Raw genomic sequence first — 25,567 nt, forward strand, 5'->3', positions numbered from 1 at the left:
GGTTCCCGCTGATCGTACCTTTCCACCCTATGCGTCTAAGGCTTGGTTCCGCAACCAGCCTTCCAAACGACTCCCGCCGACTTGCAGGGGGGCACCGCTTCCAGGGTCTCGTTACCTCGTGGTGTCGTGTGTCTCTTGCCCTAGTGAACCTGTCCCTTTTTATCTCCCTGCTGGGGTATCGCCTGTCCATCACACTTCAGGGTTCAAAGGGGGAGCCAATCTTGACAATACCCAGACTGATGGCTCCTTCATTAACATCTCCAAATGCTGCTTCATTGTGTTCCTTATCTCTCCTTCTCCTGAGGACAGGTGGCAGACCAGCTGCTGATGCCACTGGTGCTAGCCCAGGCCAGCAAACATCTTAATTTATGTGTATTCTCGTCACACTTCCCCCCTTTAAGGATTTTTACCGGGGTAAAAATTACAAACAAGAGTACATTATTTGATACACACAAATATACATCTTTATCAGCTATTTGGCTAATACAGAGAATTTGAAGTTGTCAACACCTGACAGACAGTCAGCCATCACATTTTCTGTTCCTTTTATATGTGTTATTAATAATCCCTTAGACCAGGCTCCAATTTAGCAAACTTCATAGTGGCCAAAAACACTGATGAATTGCAATCAATGTAACCTCTCATTTGGTTTTGTCCGGGACCACAATAACAAGGGTCGTCCCATTCCGACTTAGTTTTCTCTTGCAAGGGCTTAGTAGGAGGGGGAGGGGTAGTGACCGCAGAGTTATTGCAAAACTTCCTACAGTACCCCACCATCTCCAAGAGCCTTCTGAGGGCCCTCTTGTCTGTCGGGGTTGGGAGGTCAGCGATAGCCTTCACTGTAGCTTGCATCGCTGCCAGCTGCCCTTGTGTCACCACAATTCCCAGGTAAGTGACCTTCGTGTGGCTGAGCTCATTTTTTTCAAGGTTCACTATCAAGCTGGCTTCAGACAGCCGTATTAAATTGCCAGTATACACCTCTGTGTTCGTCAGCCCTTTAGTCACTGAATTACTCATTCTATATAGGTGTTGCTTACTAGGCTGGCCTATTGTAACAGACACCACCCAACATCCCAGTTCTTTGCATCGCCTCGGGACAATCAAACACACGGGTGTGAGTCATTTAATTACTTCTCCTAAAGAGTCGCTTTGTTCGGGGATTAAGGGAGAGACCTTATCAGCAGACCTGGCCAAAACAATAGCCTTCTCCCATCTGATCGATACCATACTAATCTTTTCAAAATGGTTTTTTTCTCTTATCAAGGGGACCCTAGCTTCATTGATTTCCACGCTAACGCCGACTAGGTTTATTAGCATATCAAAAGCCTGTGACCGTCTCAGTTCGCGTCGGTCATAATCAATAACATCCTTCCCCCTGGGCAGCCAGTAAACCTCTTTCATGGTTCCACCAACTGTTCCCTCCAGTACCGCAAAATGTCCACCGGGGGGTACCTCGTGGGCCAGGTTAAAAACCTCATCCCCATAACTCTTTTGCACCACCCCCCATTCCTCATCTGCGGGCACGGTACTTGATTTCCCTTTCTTCCCTAGCACTTCCTCCTCCGCACAATAGCCTACTAGTTCCCTTGTTAAGTCTGTGTCAGAGAGAGCTGTCTCTGTCAAAACCATCAGCCCCTCGTCTCGCTCCTGCGCCTACGCAAATTCTTTCCTGGCTACTGCTATGTCTGTCCCAGCTCCCTCACTACCTCTTGTCTCACTACACTCCTTCTTTTCATTTTCTACCCCCGTCTCATACAAGGTTGGCAGAAACGTCTCAGCTAAATTTACTACCGCGGTCCCGTGATGAACCTGTGAGTCCATGGGCGGGGCCTCAATGCTGGCAGGCTGACCTGTCAATCTCACGACTGGGAACACGATTCCCCCGGCGACGTCATTACCGAGCAAGACTTCCACGCCTTTCATCGGTATTTCGAACCTCACCCCGATCGTGACTAGTCCAGAGACCAGGTTGCTTTGTAAGTGTACCTGGTGCAAAGGGACTGACTCTGTCCCTTCTCCAATACCTTTGACCTTGACTTCCCCAGTCTGGGTCTCTGAGCTAAACTCTAATACACTCTTCAGTATTAGTGACTGACACGCTTCCGTGTCTCTCCAGATCCACACTGGAACTGGTTTTAACCCCTCCTTCACTGACACCAATCCGGCCGAGATAAACTTCTCACGCCTTTCCTGAACTTTGGCAGACCTGTCCTTCCCTAGCGGTTCATTTACCAGCTCGATACAGCCAGTCAAAATCGCTGTTTTCCCTTTTCCCGTCTCCTTCTTTGGGGCAAAGCACTTGGACGCAAAGTGTCCGACTTTCCCGCAATTATAACAGACGACCCCAGGAGACTTCCTACCAGACTGCTCCCGGTCTACCTTATCCTTCTCACTAGTCCCCGGCTTACTTTCTGACTTTTCTGGCGGACTCTCCCTGCCGTCCTGACTACCCTTCTGGTAGCCTTTACTCGGGGCAAACTTCATTTTATGCGTCAACGCATACTCATCCGCTAACTTAGCAGTTGCGGCTAACGTGGCTGCCTCTTTCTCATCTAGGTAGGATCTCATACCCTCAGGGACACAACCTTTAAACTGCTCAATCAGGATCAGCTGCAGCAGTCTGTCATAATCCCCCTCTACCCCCTTCGAGGCGCACCAACGCTCACAATATGTCTGCATCTCAGGGGCAAACTCCAAATACGTGCGGTCCCACTGCTTCCTCGCATTCCGGAACCTCTGCCGGTATGCCTCCGGGACCAACTCATAAATCCTGAGGATGGCCTCTTTCACCACCTCATACCTCTGGGCATCTTCCATGGACAAAGCTGAGTAAGCTTGTTGGGCTTTCCCTTTCAGTACACTGTGAAGCAAAACAACCCACTTATCCCTCGGCCAGTCCTGACTTATAGCCACTTTTTCGAAATGGAGAAAGTACCGATCCACGTTGGTATCGTCAAATGGGGGAACCAGCCTAACCTCCTGGGTCGCCCGGAACCCTCCACCTTGGTTCGGCACGAGCCCCTGCTCTGCCCTTATCTTTAACTTCTCCAGCTCGAATTCCCTTTCCCTCTGTTTCTCTCTCTCTTCTCGCTCCCATTGCCTCTCTTTCTCTTCTCTCTCCAACTACCATACCCAGAACTCGTGCTCGAGTCTCAGTTTTTCAAGCTGTACCTGTACTGCGTCTCCAGCAGGTTTTTCAATAGACACCACCCCCAGCTCGTCTTGGGGAAACACACCTTTAGGTACATAGTGCTCTACGATAGCTCTGTGTATCTCCTCTCTCCTCATTGTCGACTTCCCCTTAGCAAGATTCAACAGTTTGGCCACAGCTACCAATTCCGATTTCCTGGCATCCTCTAATGCCTCCAAGGTCGGCGCCTTTATAAATTCCTCAGCCTCCATTTCTGCTGTTTGTCTTTTCTTTCTTTCGGGAATTTTGACCCAATCAATTTACTCCGTCCCAAATTTAGTGTTCAAAATCCCGGACGAGCCCCCACTTATGTTACGTACCCCGTAACTGGGTTGCCAAACCAGCAGAAATGGATCAGTCCGTTGGAGTCTGGATTACTAGATCTAAGAAAGTTTTATTAAAGAAACAAGCAACACAGTAATCAAAAGGATAATAAATGCAACAGTTCAGCAATGATAAACACACATGTGCACAGAATTAAGATAACAGGATCAATCAAGCTCTATTGTTGTCTAGGGGTAAATGACCAATTTCAAAGTGACACAAAGTCCAGTTCAATTTAGTTCAGTTCGCAGTAATCATTGCCATGGCGATGGACAATGTGGGGGGAAGGAGAGAGAGAACAAGAACGAATGATCATTCAAAATGGCTTCCACACATAGACCTGCGATATTGCTCATAAGCAGCTTTTGGGCGAGTCCTTTGTGATGTCACCTGAGGTCACCGACTGTGACCTCTCCTCCAGATGCGGTCGATCCTCTGCAGTGAACCTGGCACCCAAGCAAGGGTGGACACACACTGGGTTCCCGCTGATCGTATCTTTCCACCCTGTGCGTCTAAGGCTTGATTCCGCAACCAGCCTTCCAAACGACTCCCGCCAACCTGCAGGGGGGCACCGCTTCCAGGGTCTCGTTACCTCGTGGTGTCGTGTGTCTCTTGCCTTAGCGAACCTGTCCCTTTTTATCCCCCTGCTGGGGTATCGCCTGTCCATCACACTTCAAACAGTTCAGGGTTCAAAGGGGGAGCCGATCTTGACAATACCCAGACTGATGGCTCCTTCATTAACATCTCCAAATGCTGCTTCACTGTGTTCCTTATCTCTCCTTCTCCTGAGGACAGGTGGCAGACCAACTGCTGATGCCACTGGTGCTAGCCCAGGCCAGCAAACATCTTAATTTATGTGTATTCTGGTCACACAATAAGACTCTTAAATTTATCCAAAAGGGTTGAATTTTAAAACATGACCAAGTAGAATGTAAGAAAGTACCAATTTCTTGATTACACCGAAAGCATTTATCGGATAGATTTGAATTTAATCTATTTATTTTTTGATGTAATATATAATTGGTGTAAAAAATTATATTGTACTAATCTAAGTCGAACATTTATTGTATTTGTCATACTGTCAAGACAGAGTCTTGACCAATTTGTTTCATCAATATTAATATTCAGATCTGTTTCCCATTTTTGTTTTGACTTATGGATTCCTTGTTTAATTGTCTGTTTTTGAATCAAATTATACATACAAGAAATAAATTTTTTAATTTTCCCTTTTTGAATTAAAGTTTCAATTTCATTAGGTTTTGGCAAAAACATTGTTTGACCCAGCTTACGTTTTAAGTAAGCCCTTAAGTTTTGACCTGTGACCCTCATGCGTAACTCACTATAAAATGAGAAGTATATTATGTTGAAAGGAGTAGCCCACCCCTCCCTTGGGATATTGCTTTTGTGTTCAAAAGTCCTCCCATGAAATTTTTATGAGGAAAATAAATCAATACTTGCAAGCATCTGTAAAGATTGTGGCTTCTTTGAATTGTTAAGTCTTTTTCACAGATGTCTTGATTTTTTAGCCTGATTTCTTGTACTGCTGGTCTCAGGATTTTGGGCGATCTTAACTCTCAGAGTACCATTAGGTTATGAAGACACGCAGTCCTCTTTATTGTCATTTAGTAATGCATGCATTAAGAAATGATATAATATTTCCTCCGGTGTGATATCACAAAACACAGGACAGACCAAGACTGAAAAAACTAACAAAACCACATAATTATAAGTTACAACAGTGCAACAATACCATAACTTGATGAAGAAGTCCATGAGCACAGTAAAAAGTTCAAAGTCTCTCAAATATCCCACATCTCACGCAGATGGGAGAAGGAAGAAAAACTCTCCCTGCCATGCCTGACCACAGTCCGAATCTGAGTCATCCGAAAACTTCGAGCCTCCGATCAGCTCTCCGACACCGAGTACTGAGCGCCATCTCTGTCCAAATGATTCGACCTCAATCTCAGTTGCCAACAGCAGGCAAAGCCGGGGATTTTGAGGCCTTCCCTCTGGATGATTCCCGACTGCGCAGTAACAACAGCAGTGAACTGGTGTTTCAGAAATTTCTCCAGATGTTCCTCTGTGCTTTCACGTCTGTCTCCATCAAATCAGAATTGTCCACGGCCCCTATTTATCGGATACAATATCATTTTTCACCGGAGGGCTGCGCATGCGTGGTGTGCTGCTCTCTCTCCTCCCGCCTGCTCCTTGATCAGGAAGAGTTTTCACTGGGACACGCACTGTTGTCTCCCTCTTTCCTCCTGTCTCTGTTGTTTTCCCTATTTCTCCAATTATTTCTTATGTCCAAGCTATGTTTGAAGAGATTTGCTCACTTCTTGAGTTAGTGTGTGAATGATTCTATAAAAAAAACAACCATCTGTGAAATGCACAGGTCAGAGTCTATAATAGTCCTTTAAAAAGAGCAATTCATGAAAACAATTTCTTGCAGCAGAATGCACTTTCTGTTTCATTGTGATTTAGTGTGAAGGTCCTTGGTGAAGATCTTTTGATCCAATTCCTGTTGTTAATAACTAAGTCAAGCCAAAAACAGTTATGATGTCATCAGTTGTTTTGTGGCATCTGAACTGGTTTTAGCACAGTACCTATTTTTTACATCAAAAATGCATCAAATCCAAATACTGGACAGATTTTCTAAAGGAGTGAAAAGATGTTATTTGAAACTTTAAAAGTATTCAAATAATTGCACACAGATATTTTAATTTCAAATCTTAATATGGGCCACAAGTATGTAAATATTTTTATACTTACAATGTGAGTTCCAATCAGATTTCAAGATATTTACAGTATGACTTTTTGGGGAAATTGTTTTAGGTGCCAATACCAATTACTGAAAATTTAGATCCACTTTCTCTTCTGACTGATGATGTTGATATTGCTGCATGGAATAATCAGGGATTGCCAAGTGATCGGACATCATCAGAAAATGCTACAATTCTCTGTAATACAGAGCGTTGGCCTTTAATTATTGATGCACAACTGCAGGGCATTAAATGGATTAAGAAAAAATATGGAGATGATTTGAAAGTAATAAGACTTGGACAAAGAGGGTATGTATGTTAGTTGGAGATTAAGTAATTGAAAATGATTTACAAATAGTTAACGCGTTAAGTTTTGCTTTATTTCTTTACTTCCCAGATGAAAAAGTTGCCTAGACAGTATATGAGATGTTGCTCCTCCAACCTGAGCTTAGCCTCATCATGGCAGTAGAGGAGGCCATGTATGGACATATCTGAATCGGAATGGGAAGTAGAGTTGAAGTGGGTGGCTACCGGGAGATCCTGTCTGTCATGGCGGACAGAGTGGAGGTGCTCAACGAAGCGGTCCCCCAATCTGATGTGGCTAAACTCAGGTTGGAGGAGCAACACCTCATATACTGTCTAGGTAGTCTCCAGCCCCTTGGTATGAACATAGAATTCTCCAACTTCCGGTAATTCCCTCCCCCTCCCTTCCTCTATCCCTATTTCACTCTACCCCTCCCCCAGCTCCCTCATGGTTCCGCCTCCTTCTTCTACCACCCATTGTTTTCAGGGCTATGACGTCAATGCTTCTCCTCCCCCACCCCCTTTGTCTTTCAAATGACTGGTCTATCAACTGACGCTACAAGTATTCTTCAAATCCTTCCCCATCTTTCATTCTTCAGTCCTGACGAAGGGTTCCAGCCCAAAACGTCGACTCATCGTTTCTGACTGATGCTGCCCGACCTGCTGAGTTCATCCAGCGTACTGAAAGTGTTGCTTTGATCTTTTACAGCATCTGCTGACTATTTTGTGTTGTGTGATCTGAAGGTGACTATGCAGGTGGTGGGGTTCCTATCGTGTCCTTCTGAGTGGTAGAGGTCTTGGGTTTGAGAGGTACTCTTGGAGTAAAGGTTGAGTAACTCAGGGCATTTTATAAGTGGTATACCCTACAGCCACGGTGCGCTGGTGATGTAGGGAATCAGTGTTAAGGGTGGTGCATGGAGTGCCAATCGAGCGGGTTATTGTCCTACAAAAGTATTCCAACAAACTCATGCCTGGTAGATTTGTAGTAATTTATAATAAGTAGTATGTACAACAGGATAGTTAATATAGCATAGAAATACAGTAGAGTCAGAATGAACCTTCGGGCCCTTTTTACACACCTGTCTTTGTAAATGTACTGAATAGTGGGAAGTTCACATCTACAGATGTGCTGGGTTGTCCACACCACTCTCTGCAGAGTCCTGCGATTGAGAGGAGTACAGTTTCCATACCAGGCAGTGATGCAGCCAGTCAGGATGCTCTCAATTGTGCCCCTATAGAAAGATCTTAGCATTTGGGGGTCCATACCAAACTTCTTCAACCATCTGAGGTGAAAGAGGCACTGTTGTCCATTTTTCACCACACACCTGGTATGTACAGACCACGTGAGATCGTCGGTGATGTTTATGCCGAGGAACTTAAAGCTGTTCACCCTCTCAACCCCAGATCCATTGATAGCATGTCTCCATTCCTCCTGTAGTCCAAAACCAGCTCCTTTATTTTTGCGACACTGAGGGAGAAGTTGTTTTCTTGACACCACTGTGTCAGGGTGATAACTTCTTTATTAGCTCCAGGATATTCAACCTTTGACCTTCTCTTGTATCTGAAGTATTTATGCAGGCTGGTCAGTTTGAGTATCTGGTCAATAATGATCATGGTGAACACCACAGAGGAAAGGATAGAACAGAAGTTTGCTGATGATGCTATTGATGACACCATGATGAACACTGGGCAATTTGGTAAACTTGGCACTTTTTGACAAGTAAACTGGTTATTAATAATAACCAGTTTCCTATAAACTTTCAGCATTACTTTTAGACACACGTAATGTGCTTACTTAGATTATGCCCTGAACCTGACATGATCTAATTTCTGAGTACTGTCATCCCTAAAACTATTATTTTAAATTATACAAACAAGTAATATTTTTATTGGGTATACAGATATCTTGACAGCATTGAAAATGCTGTATCCAATGGAGATACTTTATTACTTGAAAATATTAGTGAGACCGTGGAACCTGTGCTGGACCCTCTCTTGGGAAGAAACACGATCAAAAAGGGAAAGTAAGATTATCTTTCATTTACTCTTTAGATGTCATAATTTGTTTCTTCAATTTATAAATGGGGCATGAATTAGAAGTAGAGAAGGCCAAAGTGATTGTATGAACAAATTTTAAAAAAATAAATGAGAGTAGTGGGACAGGATAGTGAAGGGGAGAAAAAGAGCAAATACATACTATAGAAATTGAATTTAAAGTAAGAACTGTATAAAATAAATCAAACCTCAAGACTGAGTGCATGAAGCATTTGGAACAAGATAGATGAATTATTGGTATAAGCATCACATAAATATTATAATAGCTCTTACAGAGACATGGTTGAAAGGTAACCAGGATTAGGTGCTCAATAGTTTGGATTAAAAGATGTTTCAAAATGGACAAGGGATAGCTTAGCATTGTTAATTAAGAAAGAAAATGTGTATGTTTCAATAAGCTGATTTATCATTCTTTTAATGCACTACAGCCGTATAATATACAGTAGAATAGTTTAATATAGTTGTTCCAGTTTAAGATGGTGCTACTGAAGGCAAGCGACCGCTTACTAGTAGTTAAAAGGCAAGAAATTTGACTAAAAAATTATTAATAACAACTTTTCTGAAGTAAATTGTGGTAAACTATTACTGGAAATAATGAAGAGGCGAGCAAAGGCAAAGTGAATTCGAGGGTTGAGCTGTGTTGTGCTGGAGTTGGAGTGTGCAATTCAGGGAGGGGGAATTGACACAGAGAAGTTTTGATGACATCCAACTAACCCACATGTGATGTTGGAATTCTCTAAGTGCTCAGCTATTTTGGAGAGGTCAAGAATAACTTCGGGCTCAGCGGTGTGGACTAAGCCTGGAGCGTTTCACTGTGGTGGGGCATGGGTCCTAATGCGAGGCACAATCTACCGTTTGGACAATTTAAATGCTGGTTCAGATAGACTGGAAAGGCAGGGTGTTGGGGCTGGAGGTAAGGGTCGGGCCAATTTTGCTCATGTTGTTTATTCCTCTCTCCGTGACACTGTGAGACTGCCCTGGCTGCTGTGCTTTGTGCCCGTGAGCTTCACAGTGATGCCCCACTCATATGATGAACAGAGCGAAGCTTGGGCCTACTCTGGTTGCTCCGGGGATTCAGATCTAAGGATTCCATTTGGTTCGGAATACTGTTGCTTGCTTCTATGGTTTGAATGATTAGTGTTTCTTTTCTCCTTCACTGCGCATTGGGTGTTGGTCTTTTTTTTAATTGGGTTGTTTCGGGTTTCTTGCTTTATAGTTGCCTGTGAGCAGACAAATTTCAAGGTTGTATAATTATGCATTCTTTGACAACATATCTTTGAATAATGTACTATAATATAGTGCAGCTGTATCTGCTCAACATTTTGATATCTCTTCACACCAGGAATCAACCTCATCAACCTTTCCTGACTCATCTTCCTTAAATTAGTAAACAAAAACAGTACAGATATTCTGGGTTTAATGATACAAAGAAACCACGATCTCTCTATGCAACAGCATTCTACAGTCTCTGCTGTTTTAATCTTCATTCAAAATGGATAACCTCATGTTTTAATTTTAATGTTATACTGCAATTTTTGTCCATTCACTTAACAGAAGAACATCTTTTCACAGGCTCTCTGTTTGTCTTTACATGTTGCTTTCCATCTGTCTTTGTATCCCGAGTACATTTGGCTACAAAGTGCTTGATCACTTTCATGGAAGTCTTTGGCATAGATTATAAATGCTTGAGGCCCCTGCATGGATTGATCCCTATGGCACACCACAAGTTTCAGCTTGCCATTTAGAAATTGACCCATTTTTTCAATGCTATTTATAGTGATTAGACAATACATTAACAATATGAGCTCCTTTGCAGTAACCTTTCCTCCCTGTCCTACAGGGCTATTTTACACATTACATAGCCATGACTTGCTGCATAGTAGGTATTTATCTAGAAATGGCAAGCAGGAAATATCCCCTTCTGAGTCATTAATATGACAAAAATAAACATGCTTGCTGCAGATATACAAGCATGCATAATTCTACCAGGAAAACTCCCAGATATCCAGCGCTACATACATGAATTACGTTTGTACATGGACCTTCGAATTAGCAGCAACATTGCACAGTGTGGTTTCTCAAGACAGCTTCCATTATTCAGTCAGATCATGGCTGTTCTAATCTTGACCTCAGCTCCATGTTTCATTTGAATCCTAACCTGTGACTCCTCTGAATATCAATAATCTGACCAGTTCACCTTTAAATATGTTCAGAGGTTCAGTTCCACCTGCTGACTGGGTTAAAAAAAAAGATAACTGGTATGATCTCTATCTCGTTTCTTAGAACAAGTACAGATAAGTTGACTACAGGGTTGTATTTGTATTTATAGCTATAAGTATATTGTAAAGTTGAGCACAACTTATTCTATAACCTAGAGATTTAAATAATTATTATTTTACTCTTGGTTTAGGTATATTCACATAGGGGATAAAGAAGTTGAATATCATCCCAATTTCAGAATGATCCTCCACACCAAGTATTTTAATCCACATTTCAAACCAGAAATGCAAGCTCAGTGCACGTTGATTAATTTCCTTGTGACAAGAGATGGTTTAGAAGATCAGCTATTAGCTTCAGTGGTTGCAAAAGAACGTCCTGACTTAGAACAACTGAAGGTACATTTTAAGTACAGAAATAAAATGACAAATTTGTAGAAATACACATTTAATGAATATCTTTGAAATTTTGTCACAGTAGTATGTTTTTCATAACGTTGCTCATTCAGCTAGAGCATAAATTTTATATTGTTAATACAGTATAGGATACATAATCAGATCAGTGACTTTTTAATATTATTTATGAAATTTGGCAATACTTTTGAAATCAAATGAAATTTTCTTCTTAATCTGTGAGTGGTCCCCCACGTCCTTCTCACAGCACAGTCTTTTCTCTTTTATGAGGCCGAGTTGCGAGCTCGACACTCAACCCAGCATGGATGGAAAGTGTTCCCAGGAGTGGCCTGACTGGGTTCGAACTCGGGAACGTTTGCTCCGGAGTCCGGCGCTGACGTCACTGCGCCACCAGCCGGCCTATTATTCCATTACTAGAATGAAAAAAAATATATACTATAAATACTTAGCAGTCTGGCAGAATCTGTTAAAGTAAAAAAAAGTAGGTCGATTACTTTCCTATTTCAGATTTCCAACACACTGCACACTCACACAACTGCTATCTTGGATAAAAAGAGTAAGAAACAGATTTTAAAAATTATTTCAATGACATAATAATTATTGCAAATTAACTTCCCATCAATTATAAGCTTGCAGTTTTATAAGTTGTGAACCATTCACGACTTTTGAAGATTTACAGTTTTTGGTTTTTTGTATTGTCATAATTAATGTGTCATGCAACATAGTACCATGGAGATTATCACAATGCTATTACAGTGCCAGTGACTCAGATTCAATTCCCCCACTGTCAGTGAGGAGTTTGTATATAATCCCTGTGACTGCATAAGATTCGTCCGGATATTCTGGTTTCCTTCCACATTCCAAAAATATACAGGTTAGTAGTTTAATTGGTGACAAGGGCGCAATCGGGTGGCACAGGCTTGTTGGCCATAAGGGCCTGTTATCATGCCGAACCTCAAAATAAATAAATATTATGTTTTATTTATTTATTTGCATTTATTATAATTTAATTTCTTGTCTTTTAGCAAGGTCAAAATATATAGGGAAATTGTAGATAAAGGTTGCAATTCTTGTTTAATAACTTTAATGCACACCTCTGAAATATTAGCCTTGTTCCACTGGCAGTGCTCATACTTGTAGGTCAAAAAGTGGTTGTTTCAAGCTCCACGGCAGATTCTTATTTGTATGTTTAGACTAGTACCAGTAGTTCAAAGATAAACCTCCTTATTGAGAGAGTTATGCACAGTTGAAAGTGCTGCTGGAGATGACTATAAATCCTTTTGTTGTGTATTTAATTTTTAAATAATATTTGAGTGTGCCTGTGTGTGTATATATACTATAGATTAAGCATTCTTGCTCATTAAACTAAATCATTTAAAATAAACATGAAGTTGTACTCGCATTTCCGACACCCGTGTTCTTTGGACTCCCATGTCCTCCTTTGAATTAGTTTAATATTTTGAAGTTACAAAACATAACAATGACGATGGTGTTTTGAAAACGAACCCAAGATGGCTACCAACCTGTTGAAGTGCAGCAGGACAGGCGAGTTAAAAAAAAAATGCAGCAAGATATGGTCAAGTTTTTTAAAAAAAGCAGCACAGGAAGTGCAGAGACAGTCAAGTGTTAACGAAAGGCAATAAATGGAAGAATTCAAGGTTCATAAAGAGTGAGTAGCGGGTGATAATAATCATTTAAAAAAAGAACAGAAATGGCTAGCTGCATCAGAAAGATAGACACATTTGATTACTCAACCGATAAATGGATTTTATATACAGGGCAAATTGAACAGTATTTTGAAGCAAATGAAATAACCAATATAAAAGTAGTACCAATTATTTTGAGTATATTGGGTTTAAAGGTATATAGTTTGCTTTGACGTTTAACTGCTTCAACCAAACCTGCAGAAATTAGCTTTACTGATACTGTGAAAGTGAGGCAGGAACATTTAGAACAAAAGCCATTGATGATTGTAGAACACTCTAGGTTTCAAAAGCAGAATCAAAATGAAGAGCAGTCCATTAAAGCATATGTGGCAGAATTGAAGAAGTTGTTTGAGCATTATCAGTTCAACAATGAGGCTTGATGATGCACTGAGAGATTGTTTAGTTTGTGGAATCTTACAAGAAAGGATTCAAAAACAGCTCCTTACTGGAGTACAGCTTACATTTATAAGAGCAGTTGAAATCATTGTTTCAATGGAAAGTGCAGACTGAGATGCAATTGAGTTGCAGTTAGGAATGAAAGTAATCATTGACAACATTGTAATGTCGAAACAGAAACCAGCATTACCGAACAAATTGTGTTACCATTGTGGCAGGAGCTCACATAGACCAGACCAGTGCAGGTTTACCTTATACTTTATTATCACCAAACAATTGATACTAGAACGTACAATCATCACAGTGATACTTGATTTTGTGCTTCTGCCTAACTTGCAGAAAATGCAACAAATTTGAACACATACGAAAAGCATGTTGGGCAGACAAAAGTAAGTGGACTGCAGAGGGAAGAGAAAAAGCTAAGAAGTCAAGTTTCAGTTTCAAAAAGAGCACTAATCTGCATGATGTTGATGAAAAATATGATAATGATGAAGGTGATCCAGGACTGCATAGCTTTGAGATTTGCAATATGAAAACTAACAATAGACAAGGAATATGGCTTGCACTGGAAGTGAATGGCAAATTAATTAATGGTGTCAATGGAGATACGAAAACAGAGGATTCATCAGATGATGTTGCGGATAAGGAAACCAATAGGAGACATCAAATTGTTAAGGGATCAATAGAAGGATTAATAAAAGAATACTCCAGTGAACCAAATAGTCTTCCCAAGATCAAGATGCACAAACTAGAAGTAGAAAAAGGATGGAACAGACAGAGAGAAAGAATGTGAACGAGACAATGGTGTGTCAAAGAGAAGGAATGGGAGAAAGATAAAGAAAGGGATCAAAGTAGATCCAGAGAGAGGAATGAGGAAGAAAGGTGTCCAGAGCTGTCAACCATTTCTTGCAGACTCAGAGTCAACTCCTGCAATCACCACGGAGAAGGTCTCAGAACCTGAGATTGTTTCACTGCTACGTCTCACCTGCCAAGCAGAGTGATCCCCTTGTGTGGAAAGGCATTATCCCCCAAGAGTAAGAAAGACTCCACAGCATTTAAATATTTAAGCCTGAATGAGACAATTTAAAATTTACCATGCTGTGGATATTTGTATATAGTAGTTGTATTGTGATTTGCAGCTGTAGCTAAGTAGGAAGGAGTGTTGTGTATTTAAGTAATACTTGAATAATCTTGGATATACATATATTGATTAGGCATTCTTGTTTGTTTAAGTAATTCATTACCAGTTATATGTATAAATACCTGTATTGCATACATCATCACATTACCACATGATACCTGCCTGCCTTTCTTAAATTAAACACGAAGTTCGAATCACATTTCGACTCCTGTGTCTTCCTTTTCATTAGTTTAATGTTTTGAAGTTACAAAACATGACACTATTTGTCCCCCCAAATATAAAAGATCCCTTAGCAGTTTTGAAGAAGAATGCAACAGTTTTCCGTGAATCTTGGCTGATAATTATGCTTTGACTAATTTTGGTGAAGCACAGATAGTTTGGTCATATTTCTCTTGTATTTATATCCTAGTTGTTTTCAGATTGGCTGTTAAACTTTTCTGTATTCCAGAAATATGTATGCTTTCAGGACAGATCAAGAGTTTTATATTATCTTAAGTGCTGATAGGGCAGGTAAAATTCCTACAGGGAAATTCTAAAAAGATGCCATTCATAAATTGTTCTCAGTAAAAGTTCTATTGTTAACAAAGTATCTTCTGAAGGATACTTTTCTTTCACAGTATATTGACTGAGTATTTCAACCAGGTGTGCTAACCTCATCAGAACTTTTGATGATGTAATTTACTAACAGTTAATTAAGTACACTAATTAACTGAAAACTTTGAATGTAATACTAAATTTCTCTTAACAGAAGAACAATTCTGGAGATTACATTTGTATTTCTACATAAATTTCTAATAGTTAAAATTCTCTGCCAAAAGTGTAAAAAAGCAACCATATGCTGAAGTTTTGTTAAGATCAAATAATTATCTCTAATATTTCAGGCGAATCTTACAACACAACAGAATGAGTTTAAGATTGTTCTGAAACAATTGGAAGACTCCCTTCTTGCTCGACTATCTGAAGCCTCAGGAAATTTTCTTGGTGATACAGCTCTGGTAGAGAACTTGGAGACAACCAAACTCACTGCTACTGAAATAGAACGAAAGGTTGGCTGGTGTTAATGATGTTGTATTTACAAGTTTTTATACTGTGTAAACTGTTCCTGCATCAATGAAATTTATTCAGACATTTGAAATATTTCCTATATCTAATTCTACTACAATCAGAGGTCCCAAACATCCATCTGTTGGAGCTGCTTTTGCTGGTATTGGTTCATTAAAGAAATATGTTTGTAAAACTGTAGTACTCACTGTATTTCACCATTAATACTCTGAATCTCCATTCACAGAAAGATATTTTACATTTAGTTCATAAAAAATCTCCCCCGGAACTAAACTGTGACTGAATATTGTGCACTTTCAAATTCATTTTTGTAATCCCTTTATCTAAATAACTTATTGCAGCTATCTTTTACCTAAATGAGATTTATTCTCTATTTGACTTTCCTTTTTACTGTCTCAACACAATCTTTTGCTTTGAAAACAGTGAAGCACTAGTTGTTGCTGTTAACTGCACTCGAATGTATTAATTCTCATCTTTCGTATTTTTGCAGGTGGCTGAAGCAAAGATTACAGAGGTTAAAATAAATGTGGCAAGAGAAAATTATAGACCAGCTGCACAAAGAGCATCCTTGCTCTATTTCATTATTGACGATCTCAACAAGATCAATCCTATTTACCAGTTTTCTCTCAAGGTAAATATTTGTTAAGCCTAAGAATTAATATTGGGGAAGAAACTGTTTAACGTCTGTAATAGAGTGGGAAATTTGGAGATTGCTCGATATGCACAAGCATATTTGAGCTAGTACTACACTTATTTACTTGGTCTATTCATTGAAAAAAACTTCGGGAATGTGTTGGGGAGATGGAGATGAAATGGAAAATTTGTGTCACTGCCTATATCTAAAGGTAGCCTTCATTTCATAAAAGTGTTTTGAACAGGATTCTAGTTGAAATGCAGAATGGCTAGAAAAATTCATTTCAGCTTAAATGTGTTAAAGAGCGATATGTACAGTATACCTCAAAAGTGGCAAAGGTTAATATGCAAGTTAGAGCACTAAACTATAAGCATTGTAAATTTCAAGTTCTTGCTGCTTGAGTGTTCCAGTCAGTGATATTGTTACCTAAATACCAAATAAGCAAATTGTATAATCCTCATGACCAGCAGGATCACAACATGTTGCTGCATGTGGATACACTGCAGTACCACAGGAAGGGCTCTCTTTAGTTTGTACCACGGGATTAGAATAGCTGGTGGAGAAGCTCAACCAAAGCAGTCCTCCTTGTACTTGGGAACAGAAAATATTCTCAAAAAAATTCTTTTCTCAGTGGTTTGATCGGGGCACGACTGCGCAAGTGTGTGGACGTCAACCAGTGAGAACAGTGGGAAGAGTTTAAAAGGAGACAGCGTTATAGAGTGGGCGACAGAGTAGAGGGAGACAGAGTAGGAAGGCTTTGGCTCATCGGGGCTTCGGTGATAACGGGCCGAGGCAAGGTAGGTTAACTGTTTAGAATACAGACAGGAAGAATGTGTGTGAGGCCGGTGTTCTGTGCTCGGTGTCAGATGTGGGAGGTCCTGGAGACTCCCAGCCTCCCGGACAGGCATATCTGCGCCAGGTGCGTCGAGCTGCAACTCCTTAGGGACTGTGTTAGGGAACTGGAGATGTAGCTCAATGACCTTTGTTTGGTCAGGGAAGGTGAAGAGGTGATAAAGAGGAGCTATAGGCAAGTAGTCACACTGGGGCCTCGGGAGACAGACAGGAAGCTCAGAGACTTTGGCCTTCACCCTGCCTTGTGCATCTGGATCCTGGACTTCCTGTCAGATTGCCGGCAGGTGGTAAGAGTGGGCTGTCTCACCTCTGCTCCTCTAACCCTCAACACAGGTGACCTCAGGGCTGTGTCCTAAGCCGGCTCCTTTATTCTCTGTATACCCTTGTCTGTGTCACCACCCACAGCTCCAATCTGCTAATTAAATTTGCTGACGACACTACACTGATTGGCCTCATCTCAAATAATAACGAGGCAGCCTACAGAGAGCACAGTGGGTCAAGAAAACAACTTCTTCCTTAATGTTGCAAGAACAAAGGAGCTGATTGCGGAGTCCCCAAATCCTAATGACTTTCTACAGGGGCAAAATTGAGAGCATCCTGACTGGCTGCATCACTGCCTAGTATGGGAACTGTACTTCCCTCAATCGCAAGACTGGGCAGAGAGAGGTGAGGACATCCCAGCACATCTGTAGATATGTATTTCCCACTATTCAGGACATTTACAGAGACAGATGTGTAATCACCCCAACCACAAACTGTTCCAGCTGCTACCATCTGGGAAACAGTACTGCAGCATAAAAGCCAGGACCAACAGGCTCTGGGACAGCTTCTTCCACTAGGCCATAAAAATGATTAATTCACTCTGATACAATTGTATTTCTATACTATATTGACTGTCCTGTTGTACATACTATTTATTAAAATACTATAAATTGCACATTGCACATTTAGACAGAGAAGTAATGTAAAGATTTTCATTCAAGATTCAAGATTCAAAAAACTTTATTGTCATTCTAACCGTACATCAGCTCTGCAGGGCAGAATGAGACAGCGTTTCCCAGTAGCAGTGCAATCATAACAATACAAACACAACACTAAATAATAAACATAACAATAAATAGTAAAACACAACAGCCACATGTCAGTTAAAATCAAGTTATAAGTGTCCAGTGCAAGTTAAAAGTGTCCAAAAGCAGAGTCAGCTAGAGCAGCTATTTAGCAATCTGACTGCCTGTGGGAGGAAGCTGTTTAGTAGCCTTGTGGTTTTAGTTTTGATGCTCTTGTAAAGTTTGCCTGATGGCAGAAGAACAAACAGTTCATGGAGAGGGTGTGAGGGGTCTTTAATGATGTACCGTGTCTTCTGGAGGCATCGACTCTGAAAGAGGTCTTGGACAGAAGGTAGGGAGACCCCAATAACCTTCTCTGCTCCCCTAACCACCCTCTGCAAGGCTTTTTTGTCAACAGCACTACAGCACTACAGGTTGTGATGCAAAAGGTCAGCACACTCTCAACCACGCCTCTGTAGAATGTAGTTAAGATGTTAGTGAGGAGTGATGCTTGTTTCAGCTTCCTCAGAAAGTGTAATCTCTGCTGGGCCCGTTTCACAATCCCAGTGGTGTTCCTGGACCAGGTGAGATTGTCCGAGATCTGCACCCCAAGGAACTTGATATTTTCCACTCTCTCCACTGTGGAGCCGCTGATGCTGAGGGGTGTGTGCTCAGGCTGAGACCGTCTGAAATCAACGATCATCTCCTTGGTTTTGGTGACTTTAAACATCAAGTTGTTATCACTGCACCAGCTCTCTAGGTGTTTGACCTCCTCCCAGTACGTTGTTTCATCATTTTTGCTGATGAGCCCCATCACTGTGGTATCATCAGCAAATTTAATGATCAGATTCTCCTCATGTATGTGAAGGATGTAAGAAATAAAGTCAGTTCAATTCTAACAATGTATTCATTACTACAACCTGTGAGGTGTTAATGTTCTTAAAGACAGGAAGAATTGCTTCAAGAACCTGACTATACTGTATAAGGCACTTAATTAGTCCACATTCAGCACTAACTCAGTTACAATACACCTCCATTTCATTAATGCTGGTTCTCTTTACAGTCTTATCAATGTGTAAACTCCATCAACAATTTGGAGACCACAGTGGTGCACAAGCTACCATGAGCAAGGAATTCGGTGATGGCATCCTGCCTCCAGTCCAATCATTGGAGATTATTTGTGCACTAGCATCCCTGGGCCCCATTTTGACGATTATTAATTACGTATAACTCCCAGAATATTTGATTTTGATAATTATTTAAAATTATATTTAACTTCAATATTAAAAGTACCTAATTAATTCTTGTTTTATTTATTTAGGCTTTTCATGTTGTATTTGAAAATGCCATTCACCGCTCAGTACCAGCAGATGATGTTAAGGATCGTGTTGTCAACCTCACAGAGGAAATCACCTATTCAGTTTTTATTTATACAACCAGAGGTCTGTTTGAAAGAGATAAACTCATCTTCACAGCTCAGGTGGCTTTTCAGGTAAACTTTTGGTAAACTTATTGCAGATGGCATTCTGTATGTTAAATTTCTCATGCTTAATTTTAAAATTCACATCCTTCTCAAAATCTGGCTTCTAGATCATCTCCCATTTAATTACTAGAATTGCTGACTATGTCTTTAGTTCCCAAACTAAGTTCTTAAATTTCCTGCCTAAACCTCTCCATTCCTTTTTCGTCTTCTATGGTTTCCCTTAAAACATCATTCTTAGATCAAAATGTTGTCTGCCATGAAATTTATGTGACATGCAACATTTTAGAGCAAAGGAAAACTCAGAATCTGGAAATCCAAAGGAAAAAACTTAAGACATTGGTGAAACAAATTTGGGGTATTGTGTGTACTTTGCGTTAATTCATTGGACAAGGGACTACATGAGAAATATTGAATATAACTGCACTAAGTTGAAAAAAGTGCAAATGACTGACTTCACTTGGAAGGACTGGTGATGAGAGGACAAGAGGAAGGAGTAAAATGCCATGGTAGGAATAGCAATTGGTAAATTCTTGCAGCCCTTATCTGTAACTTAAACTTGCTTGTTTACTCATTTCCCAGTTCTGTAGAAGTATCAATGAGCTGAAGCATTACCTTTGGTTTCTCCCCCCACGGATGCTGCTAGATTGCTGAAGCATTTTCTGTTTTAGTGTGACATTTTATTTAATAATTATCCTGTGAGGTGTTTCAAGATATTTCACTATATCAATGATAAGACAACTGTGCTGCTCCAAAGAGCGCTATCTGAGGTCATTCTTACCCTTGGCCATTAGACTCTGTAGCCGGGGAAGTGATGACCCCTCCTGTTAAGACTGTTTGAGGTAACTTATTTTTTATTCTTTCTTACTTCTCTTCTAGTATTTGTATATCTGTGCACTTGTAATGCTACTGTGACACTGCAATTCCTTTGGTATCAATAAAGTATCTATCTATCTTTCTGTATATAAATATGAGCTTCCACAACAGAGGATAATGAATCTTTGTAATTCTTGCCTTGCTGAGGAAAGGAATTTCTCCTAATTTCAGTCTTAAGTGTCTTGCTTTACCCCTTGTATTGAGTTTTTGATGACTCTGGCCGAGGAAACATTTTCCTATTTTCAATGTAGTCACCTCTCATTCTTCTGAACTCTGTAAAATAGAGGCCTAGCCTATTAATTTCTGTGAGTCAATCTGGTGAATCTTCTTTGCATTCCCTTGTTAAGCAAGTATAACATTTTAATTCTAAAAATTGTGTACACTATCACAAGGTGTGGCCCTAAATAATCTTAGCAAGACATCTTTACTCTTGTACTCAAATTCTTTTGCAACAAGGATATAGAGAAAATATTTTTTAATGTACAGGGTTGTAAGAGAAACAATGTTATTTTTTGCTAGTGTACTATAGCAGTGACACAAAATACTCTGCAGATGCTGGGGTCAAAGCAACACGCACAACACACTGGAGGAACTCAGCAGGTTGGGCAGCATCCATGGAAATGAACAGTCAACGCTTCAGGCCGAGACCCTTCATCAGGACTGAAGAGGGAGGGGGCAGGGGTCCCTATAAAGAAGGTGGGGGAGGGTGGGAAGGCTGGTAGGTGCCAGATGAAAAACCAGTAAGGGGAAAAATCAAGGGGTGGGGGAGGGGATAGGCAGGAAAGGTGAAGAAGGAATAGGGGAAAGCACAATGGGTAGTAGAAGGAGGTGGAACCATGAGGGAGATTATAGGCAGCTAGAGGAGGGGGCAGATGAAACTGGGATGGGGGGAGGGAGGGGGAAGGAATTAGCGGAAGTTGGAGAATTCAATGTTCATGCCAAGGGGCTGGAGACTCCCCAGACGGTATATGAGGTGTTGCTCCTCCAACCTGAGTTTGGCCTCATCATGGCAGTAGAGGAGGCCATGTATGGACATATCCAAATGGGAATGTGAGGCAGAGTTGAAGTGGGTGGCAACTGGGAGATCCTGTCTGTTGTGGCGGACAGAGCGGAGGTGCTGATGAAGCGGTCCCCTGATCTGCGTCGGGTTTCACCGATGTAGAGGAGGCCGCACCGTATGCAATAGATGACCCACTGTTGGGAATTCCTTCTCGAGCTGAGTGAGGATCCGGAAACGATTCTGAAGCTCACTTTTCAGCTGTGATATTTTGTCCTTGTACCATGTTGTCATTATTCCCATGAGTGACACGCACAGACTGCAAAGAGGGGAAATGAGCTGGGTTGCTCCGGGATAGTTGCATCTCCCACAGGCCTAATTTAATTTGAAAGGCACGAATGCTGTTGTAGTATTCCGTAACAAGTTTGTTGTGGCCTTGCATGTTAACATTAAGCACATTTAAGTGCTCTGTTATATCCACCAAAAATGCAAGATCATGAAGCCAGTCTGGGTCATCCAACTCCGCTACTGGCTTCCCTTTCTCGTTCATGAATAGTCCAATTTCCGCACGTAATTGAAAAAACGTTTGAGCACAACCCCTCTGCTCAACCAGCGGACCTCAGTGTGGTAGGGTAGGCCGTGTCCAATATTACTTTCGGACAAAAGAGTGTCAAATTGCCGATGGTTGAGTCCTTTGGCTCTAATAAAACTAACCATTTTGATGACTACATCCATGACATTGTCCATTTTCAGGCTCCTGCTACATAACGCCTCTTGGTGTATAATACAATGAAAATTCCAGAATTCCTGCTCCGGATTCTCTGTCTGAACTTTCTTTCTGAGTTTCTCAACAACACCCGCCTTTTTCCCGACCATGGATGGTGCGCCATCTGTTGCCACGCTGACAGCGTGACTCCAGTCAACCCCCAGTCTGTCCAAGGCCTCAACAAGGCTGGAGAAAACGTTGTTCGCCGTTGTGGTGTTTGTCATGGGCACCATCTCCACAAACTCCTTGGTGATGGTTAAAGATGCATCAACACCACGAATAAATATTCCCAATTGAGCTACATCAGTCACATCGGTGCTCTTGTCAATTGCAATAGAGAATGCAATAAATGACTTCACTTTGTCTTTTAATTAGCTGTTCAAATCTCCTGCAAGGTCCCGATTCTCTCTGCCACAGTATTTCTTGACAAGCTGATATTACCAAAAGCCTGTCTCTTCGCAGGGCACACCAGCTCAGCCGCCGTCAGCATGCATGCTTTGATGAATTCCCTCTCTGAGTATGGCTTTGACGCAGCAGCTATTTTGTTGGCAATAATATAGCTGGCCTTGACAGCTCCATCATGAGTCTCTCGACTATTGGTGAACACTGATTGCTGATTTTTCAGAGCTGCTTCAGGCTCATTTACCTTTTTTGTTCTGAGTCGTCCTGCGCACTTGTCATATTTTTCTCTGTGTGATGTCTCATAGTGTCGTTTCATATTGTACTCTTTTGCCACAGCCACTTCTTGCGAGCACATCCGACACACAGGTTTGCTGTTGACCTCACAGAAGAAAAAATGATCTTTCCAATTATTGTTGAATATCTGACCTTCGATGTCAACTCTTCTTTTCTTGAAACGCATTTTGAACCACAGCAGCAAACAGTCTCAGCCTTGCTACAGATGTTACTTACCTGAGTACTCTGTGTGTTTATACTGTGTCTGACAACGTAAGTGGGGCCCTAGTGGTCTTCAATGCAGGGTGGTAGGTGATTATGCACAATGGGTGGTTAACTGCCGCCTATTGTTTTCTCTTTCTTTTTCAATCTTTTTATTAGGTTTCAAAATTAAACATAACAATAATAGTAATGATGCATAGAGATCGGGATTACAATAATAACAGTAATAACAACAATAATAACATTGTGACGAGAATACACATAGATTAAGATGTTAGCTGTCCTGTGCTGGCACCAGTGGGATCAGCAGTTGGTCTGCCACCCGTCTTCAGGAGAGAGAGATAAGGAAAACAATGGAGCAGCATTTGGAGATGTTAATGAAGGGACGGGAGAGCGTAACAGAAGGAGAGCTGTCAAGATCGGCTCCCCCCTTTGAACCCCGAACTGTTTGAAGTGATGGACAGGCGATACCCCAGCAGGGGGATAAAAAGGGACAGGTCCGCTAAGGCAAGACACACACGACACCCCGAGGTAACGAGACCCTGGAAGCGGTGCGCCTCTCACAAGTCGGTGGGAAGTTTTGGATGGCTAGTCGCAGGACAAGCCATAGACGCACAGGGTGGAAAGGCACGATCGGCAGGAACCTGGTGTGTGTCCACCCTTGCCTGGGTGCCGGGTTCACCGCAGAGAAACGATCGTATCTGGAAACGGAGGGGTCACGGTCGGTGACCTCAGATGACATCACAAAGGGCTCGCCCGAAAGCTGACTGCGAAGGTCTGTGTGGAAGCCGTTTTGAATATTCGTTCGTTTTGCTCTCTCTCTCCTTCCCCCTACTGTCCATCGCCACGGCAGCGATTTCTGCGAACTGAACTGAACTGAACTAAATTGAACTGAACTTTGCGTCACTTTGAAACTGGTCATTTACCCCTAGACAATGATAGAGCTTGATTGATCCTGTTACCTTAATTCTGTGTACATGTGTGTTTATCATTGCTGAACTGTTGCATTTATTATCCTTTTGATTAGAGTACTGTGTTGCTTGTTTCTTTAATAAAACTTTCTTAGTTCTAGTAATCCAGACTCCAACTGAGTGATCCATTTCTGCTGGTTTGGCAACCCAGTTACGGGGTACGTAACAACATGTACAAGCACAAATTCCAATTAGCAAATATAGTTTAGCCTCCCAATCTCATAGTAATTGACCATGAAAAAGATGTTAATAAAGAGATTTAAAGAAAACCCCCTGAACTGAAAAGAAACTAAACTGAAAAAAACAAACAAAGCTTGGGCTGTTATATTACCTCGGCTAAAGTTATTTGTCATTAACTCCGTTCCTCTATACATGAAAAAAATACTACAAAGGATTCAGAAAGAGTCAACTTACATCATATGAAAATATTGAATAAATGACCTCCAAGTTTCTTCAAATTTAACCGAAGGATCCATAGTATCACTCCTAATTTTTTTCCAAGTTTAGGCATGCCAGTGTTTGGGAAAACCATTGAAATGTAGTGGGGGAATTAGAATCTTTCCATTTAAATAAAATGGATCTTCCGGCTATTAATGTAAGAAATGCAATTAGGCGGCAAGCTGACTTGGATAAATGACTAGTGCCTATCACTAGTAGTCCAAAAATTGCAGTAGGCCTATTGTTTTCTAAGTACACACAACAAGCTGCCAGCGCAGCAGGCGGCACTGACAGCAGTGGGAGAGAGAGCGGCTGGCGTACAGATACGTAATAAGTGGTCGTGAATATACTGTTTTTTCCCCCAAATCATCCCGCGGGCCACTAGTTTGTCACCCCTGATGTAGAACGTTTATAATATGAAACAATGGTAGCAGGAATTATGTGTACTGTATGTAAAATGACAAAAACATATCGGTGTTAATCAAGATCCTTGTAAGTAGTATGGTTGAAAAAGATTTTAAATCATGAAGCGTCCATTGGGAGAAATGATATAAGCAAATGCTGGGCGAGAATAAAAAACATACAAAGGCTTAAATGTGTTAAGTTTTAATCTATTGATAAGCCACTGATATGTTCTTAAGTTAAAGGTTGTTAAAATTCTATCAATTCCATGATGTAAACAGCATGATTTAAATTCTATTCTTAATATTGTGCTTGAATAGGTTTTTTTAATGAAAAAGGAAATAAACCCACTTCACCTTGACTTTTTGCTGCGATTCCCATTTAAGGCTGGAGTTACAAGTCCTGTTGATTTTCTTTCAAATCAGGGATGGGGTGGAATCTTGGTAGGTGTTTACATACAAAATTGTGTTACTTTCTAATGTGGTGACAAATGTAATATGTGTGTGAGTGTGTAGACAGTAAAGCAGTGACACTTTATTGATAAGGTTTTTCTAAATTGGATAATAATACCCAGTTATATGTATTGGAATTACTTAATTGGGCTACTTCCAAAGCACTTTACATACCCACTGTACCACAAAC

General features: G+C 41.0%; 2 protein-coding genes across 2 annotated transcripts in view; both read left to right on the forward strand.

Annotated features, from left to right (window-relative positions):
- Window positions 1-8,604, forward strand: part of LOC140187260 (dynein axonemal heavy chain 17-like) — a 193,767-nt gene extending 185,163 nt beyond the window's left edge. Inside the window, exons 52-53 of the mRNA XM_072242393.1 lie at window positions 6,347-6,582; window positions 8,478-8,604. Of these exons, the coding sequence (XP_072098494.1) occupies window positions 6,347-6,582; window positions 8,478-8,604 (363 nt within the window). The remainder of the gene's footprint in view (window positions 1-6,346; window positions 6,583-8,477) is intronic.
- Window positions 8,605-9,430: 826 nt separating this feature from the next.
- Window positions 9,431-25,567, forward strand: part of LOC140187361 (dynein axonemal heavy chain 17-like) — a 37,044-nt gene continuing 20,907 nt past the window's right edge. The window contains exons 1-5 of the mRNA XM_072242613.1: window positions 9,431-9,544; window positions 15,386-15,550; window positions 16,057-16,197; window positions 19,420-19,590; window positions 25,246-25,368. Coding sequence (XP_072098714.1) covers window positions 9,500-9,544; window positions 15,386-15,550; window positions 16,057-16,197; window positions 19,420-19,590; window positions 25,246-25,368 — 645 coding nt within the window. The 5' untranslated portion in view covers window positions 9,431-9,499. The remainder of the gene's footprint in view (window positions 9,545-15,385; window positions 15,551-16,056; window positions 16,198-19,419; window positions 19,591-25,245; window positions 25,369-25,567) is intronic.

Source organism: Mobula birostris, chromosome 24, assembly GCF_030028105.1.
Source record: "Mobula birostris isolate sMobBir1 chromosome 24, sMobBir1.hap1, whole genome shotgun sequence".
NCBI lineage: Eukaryota > Metazoa > Chordata > Chondrichthyes > Myliobatiformes > Myliobatidae > Mobula > Mobula birostris.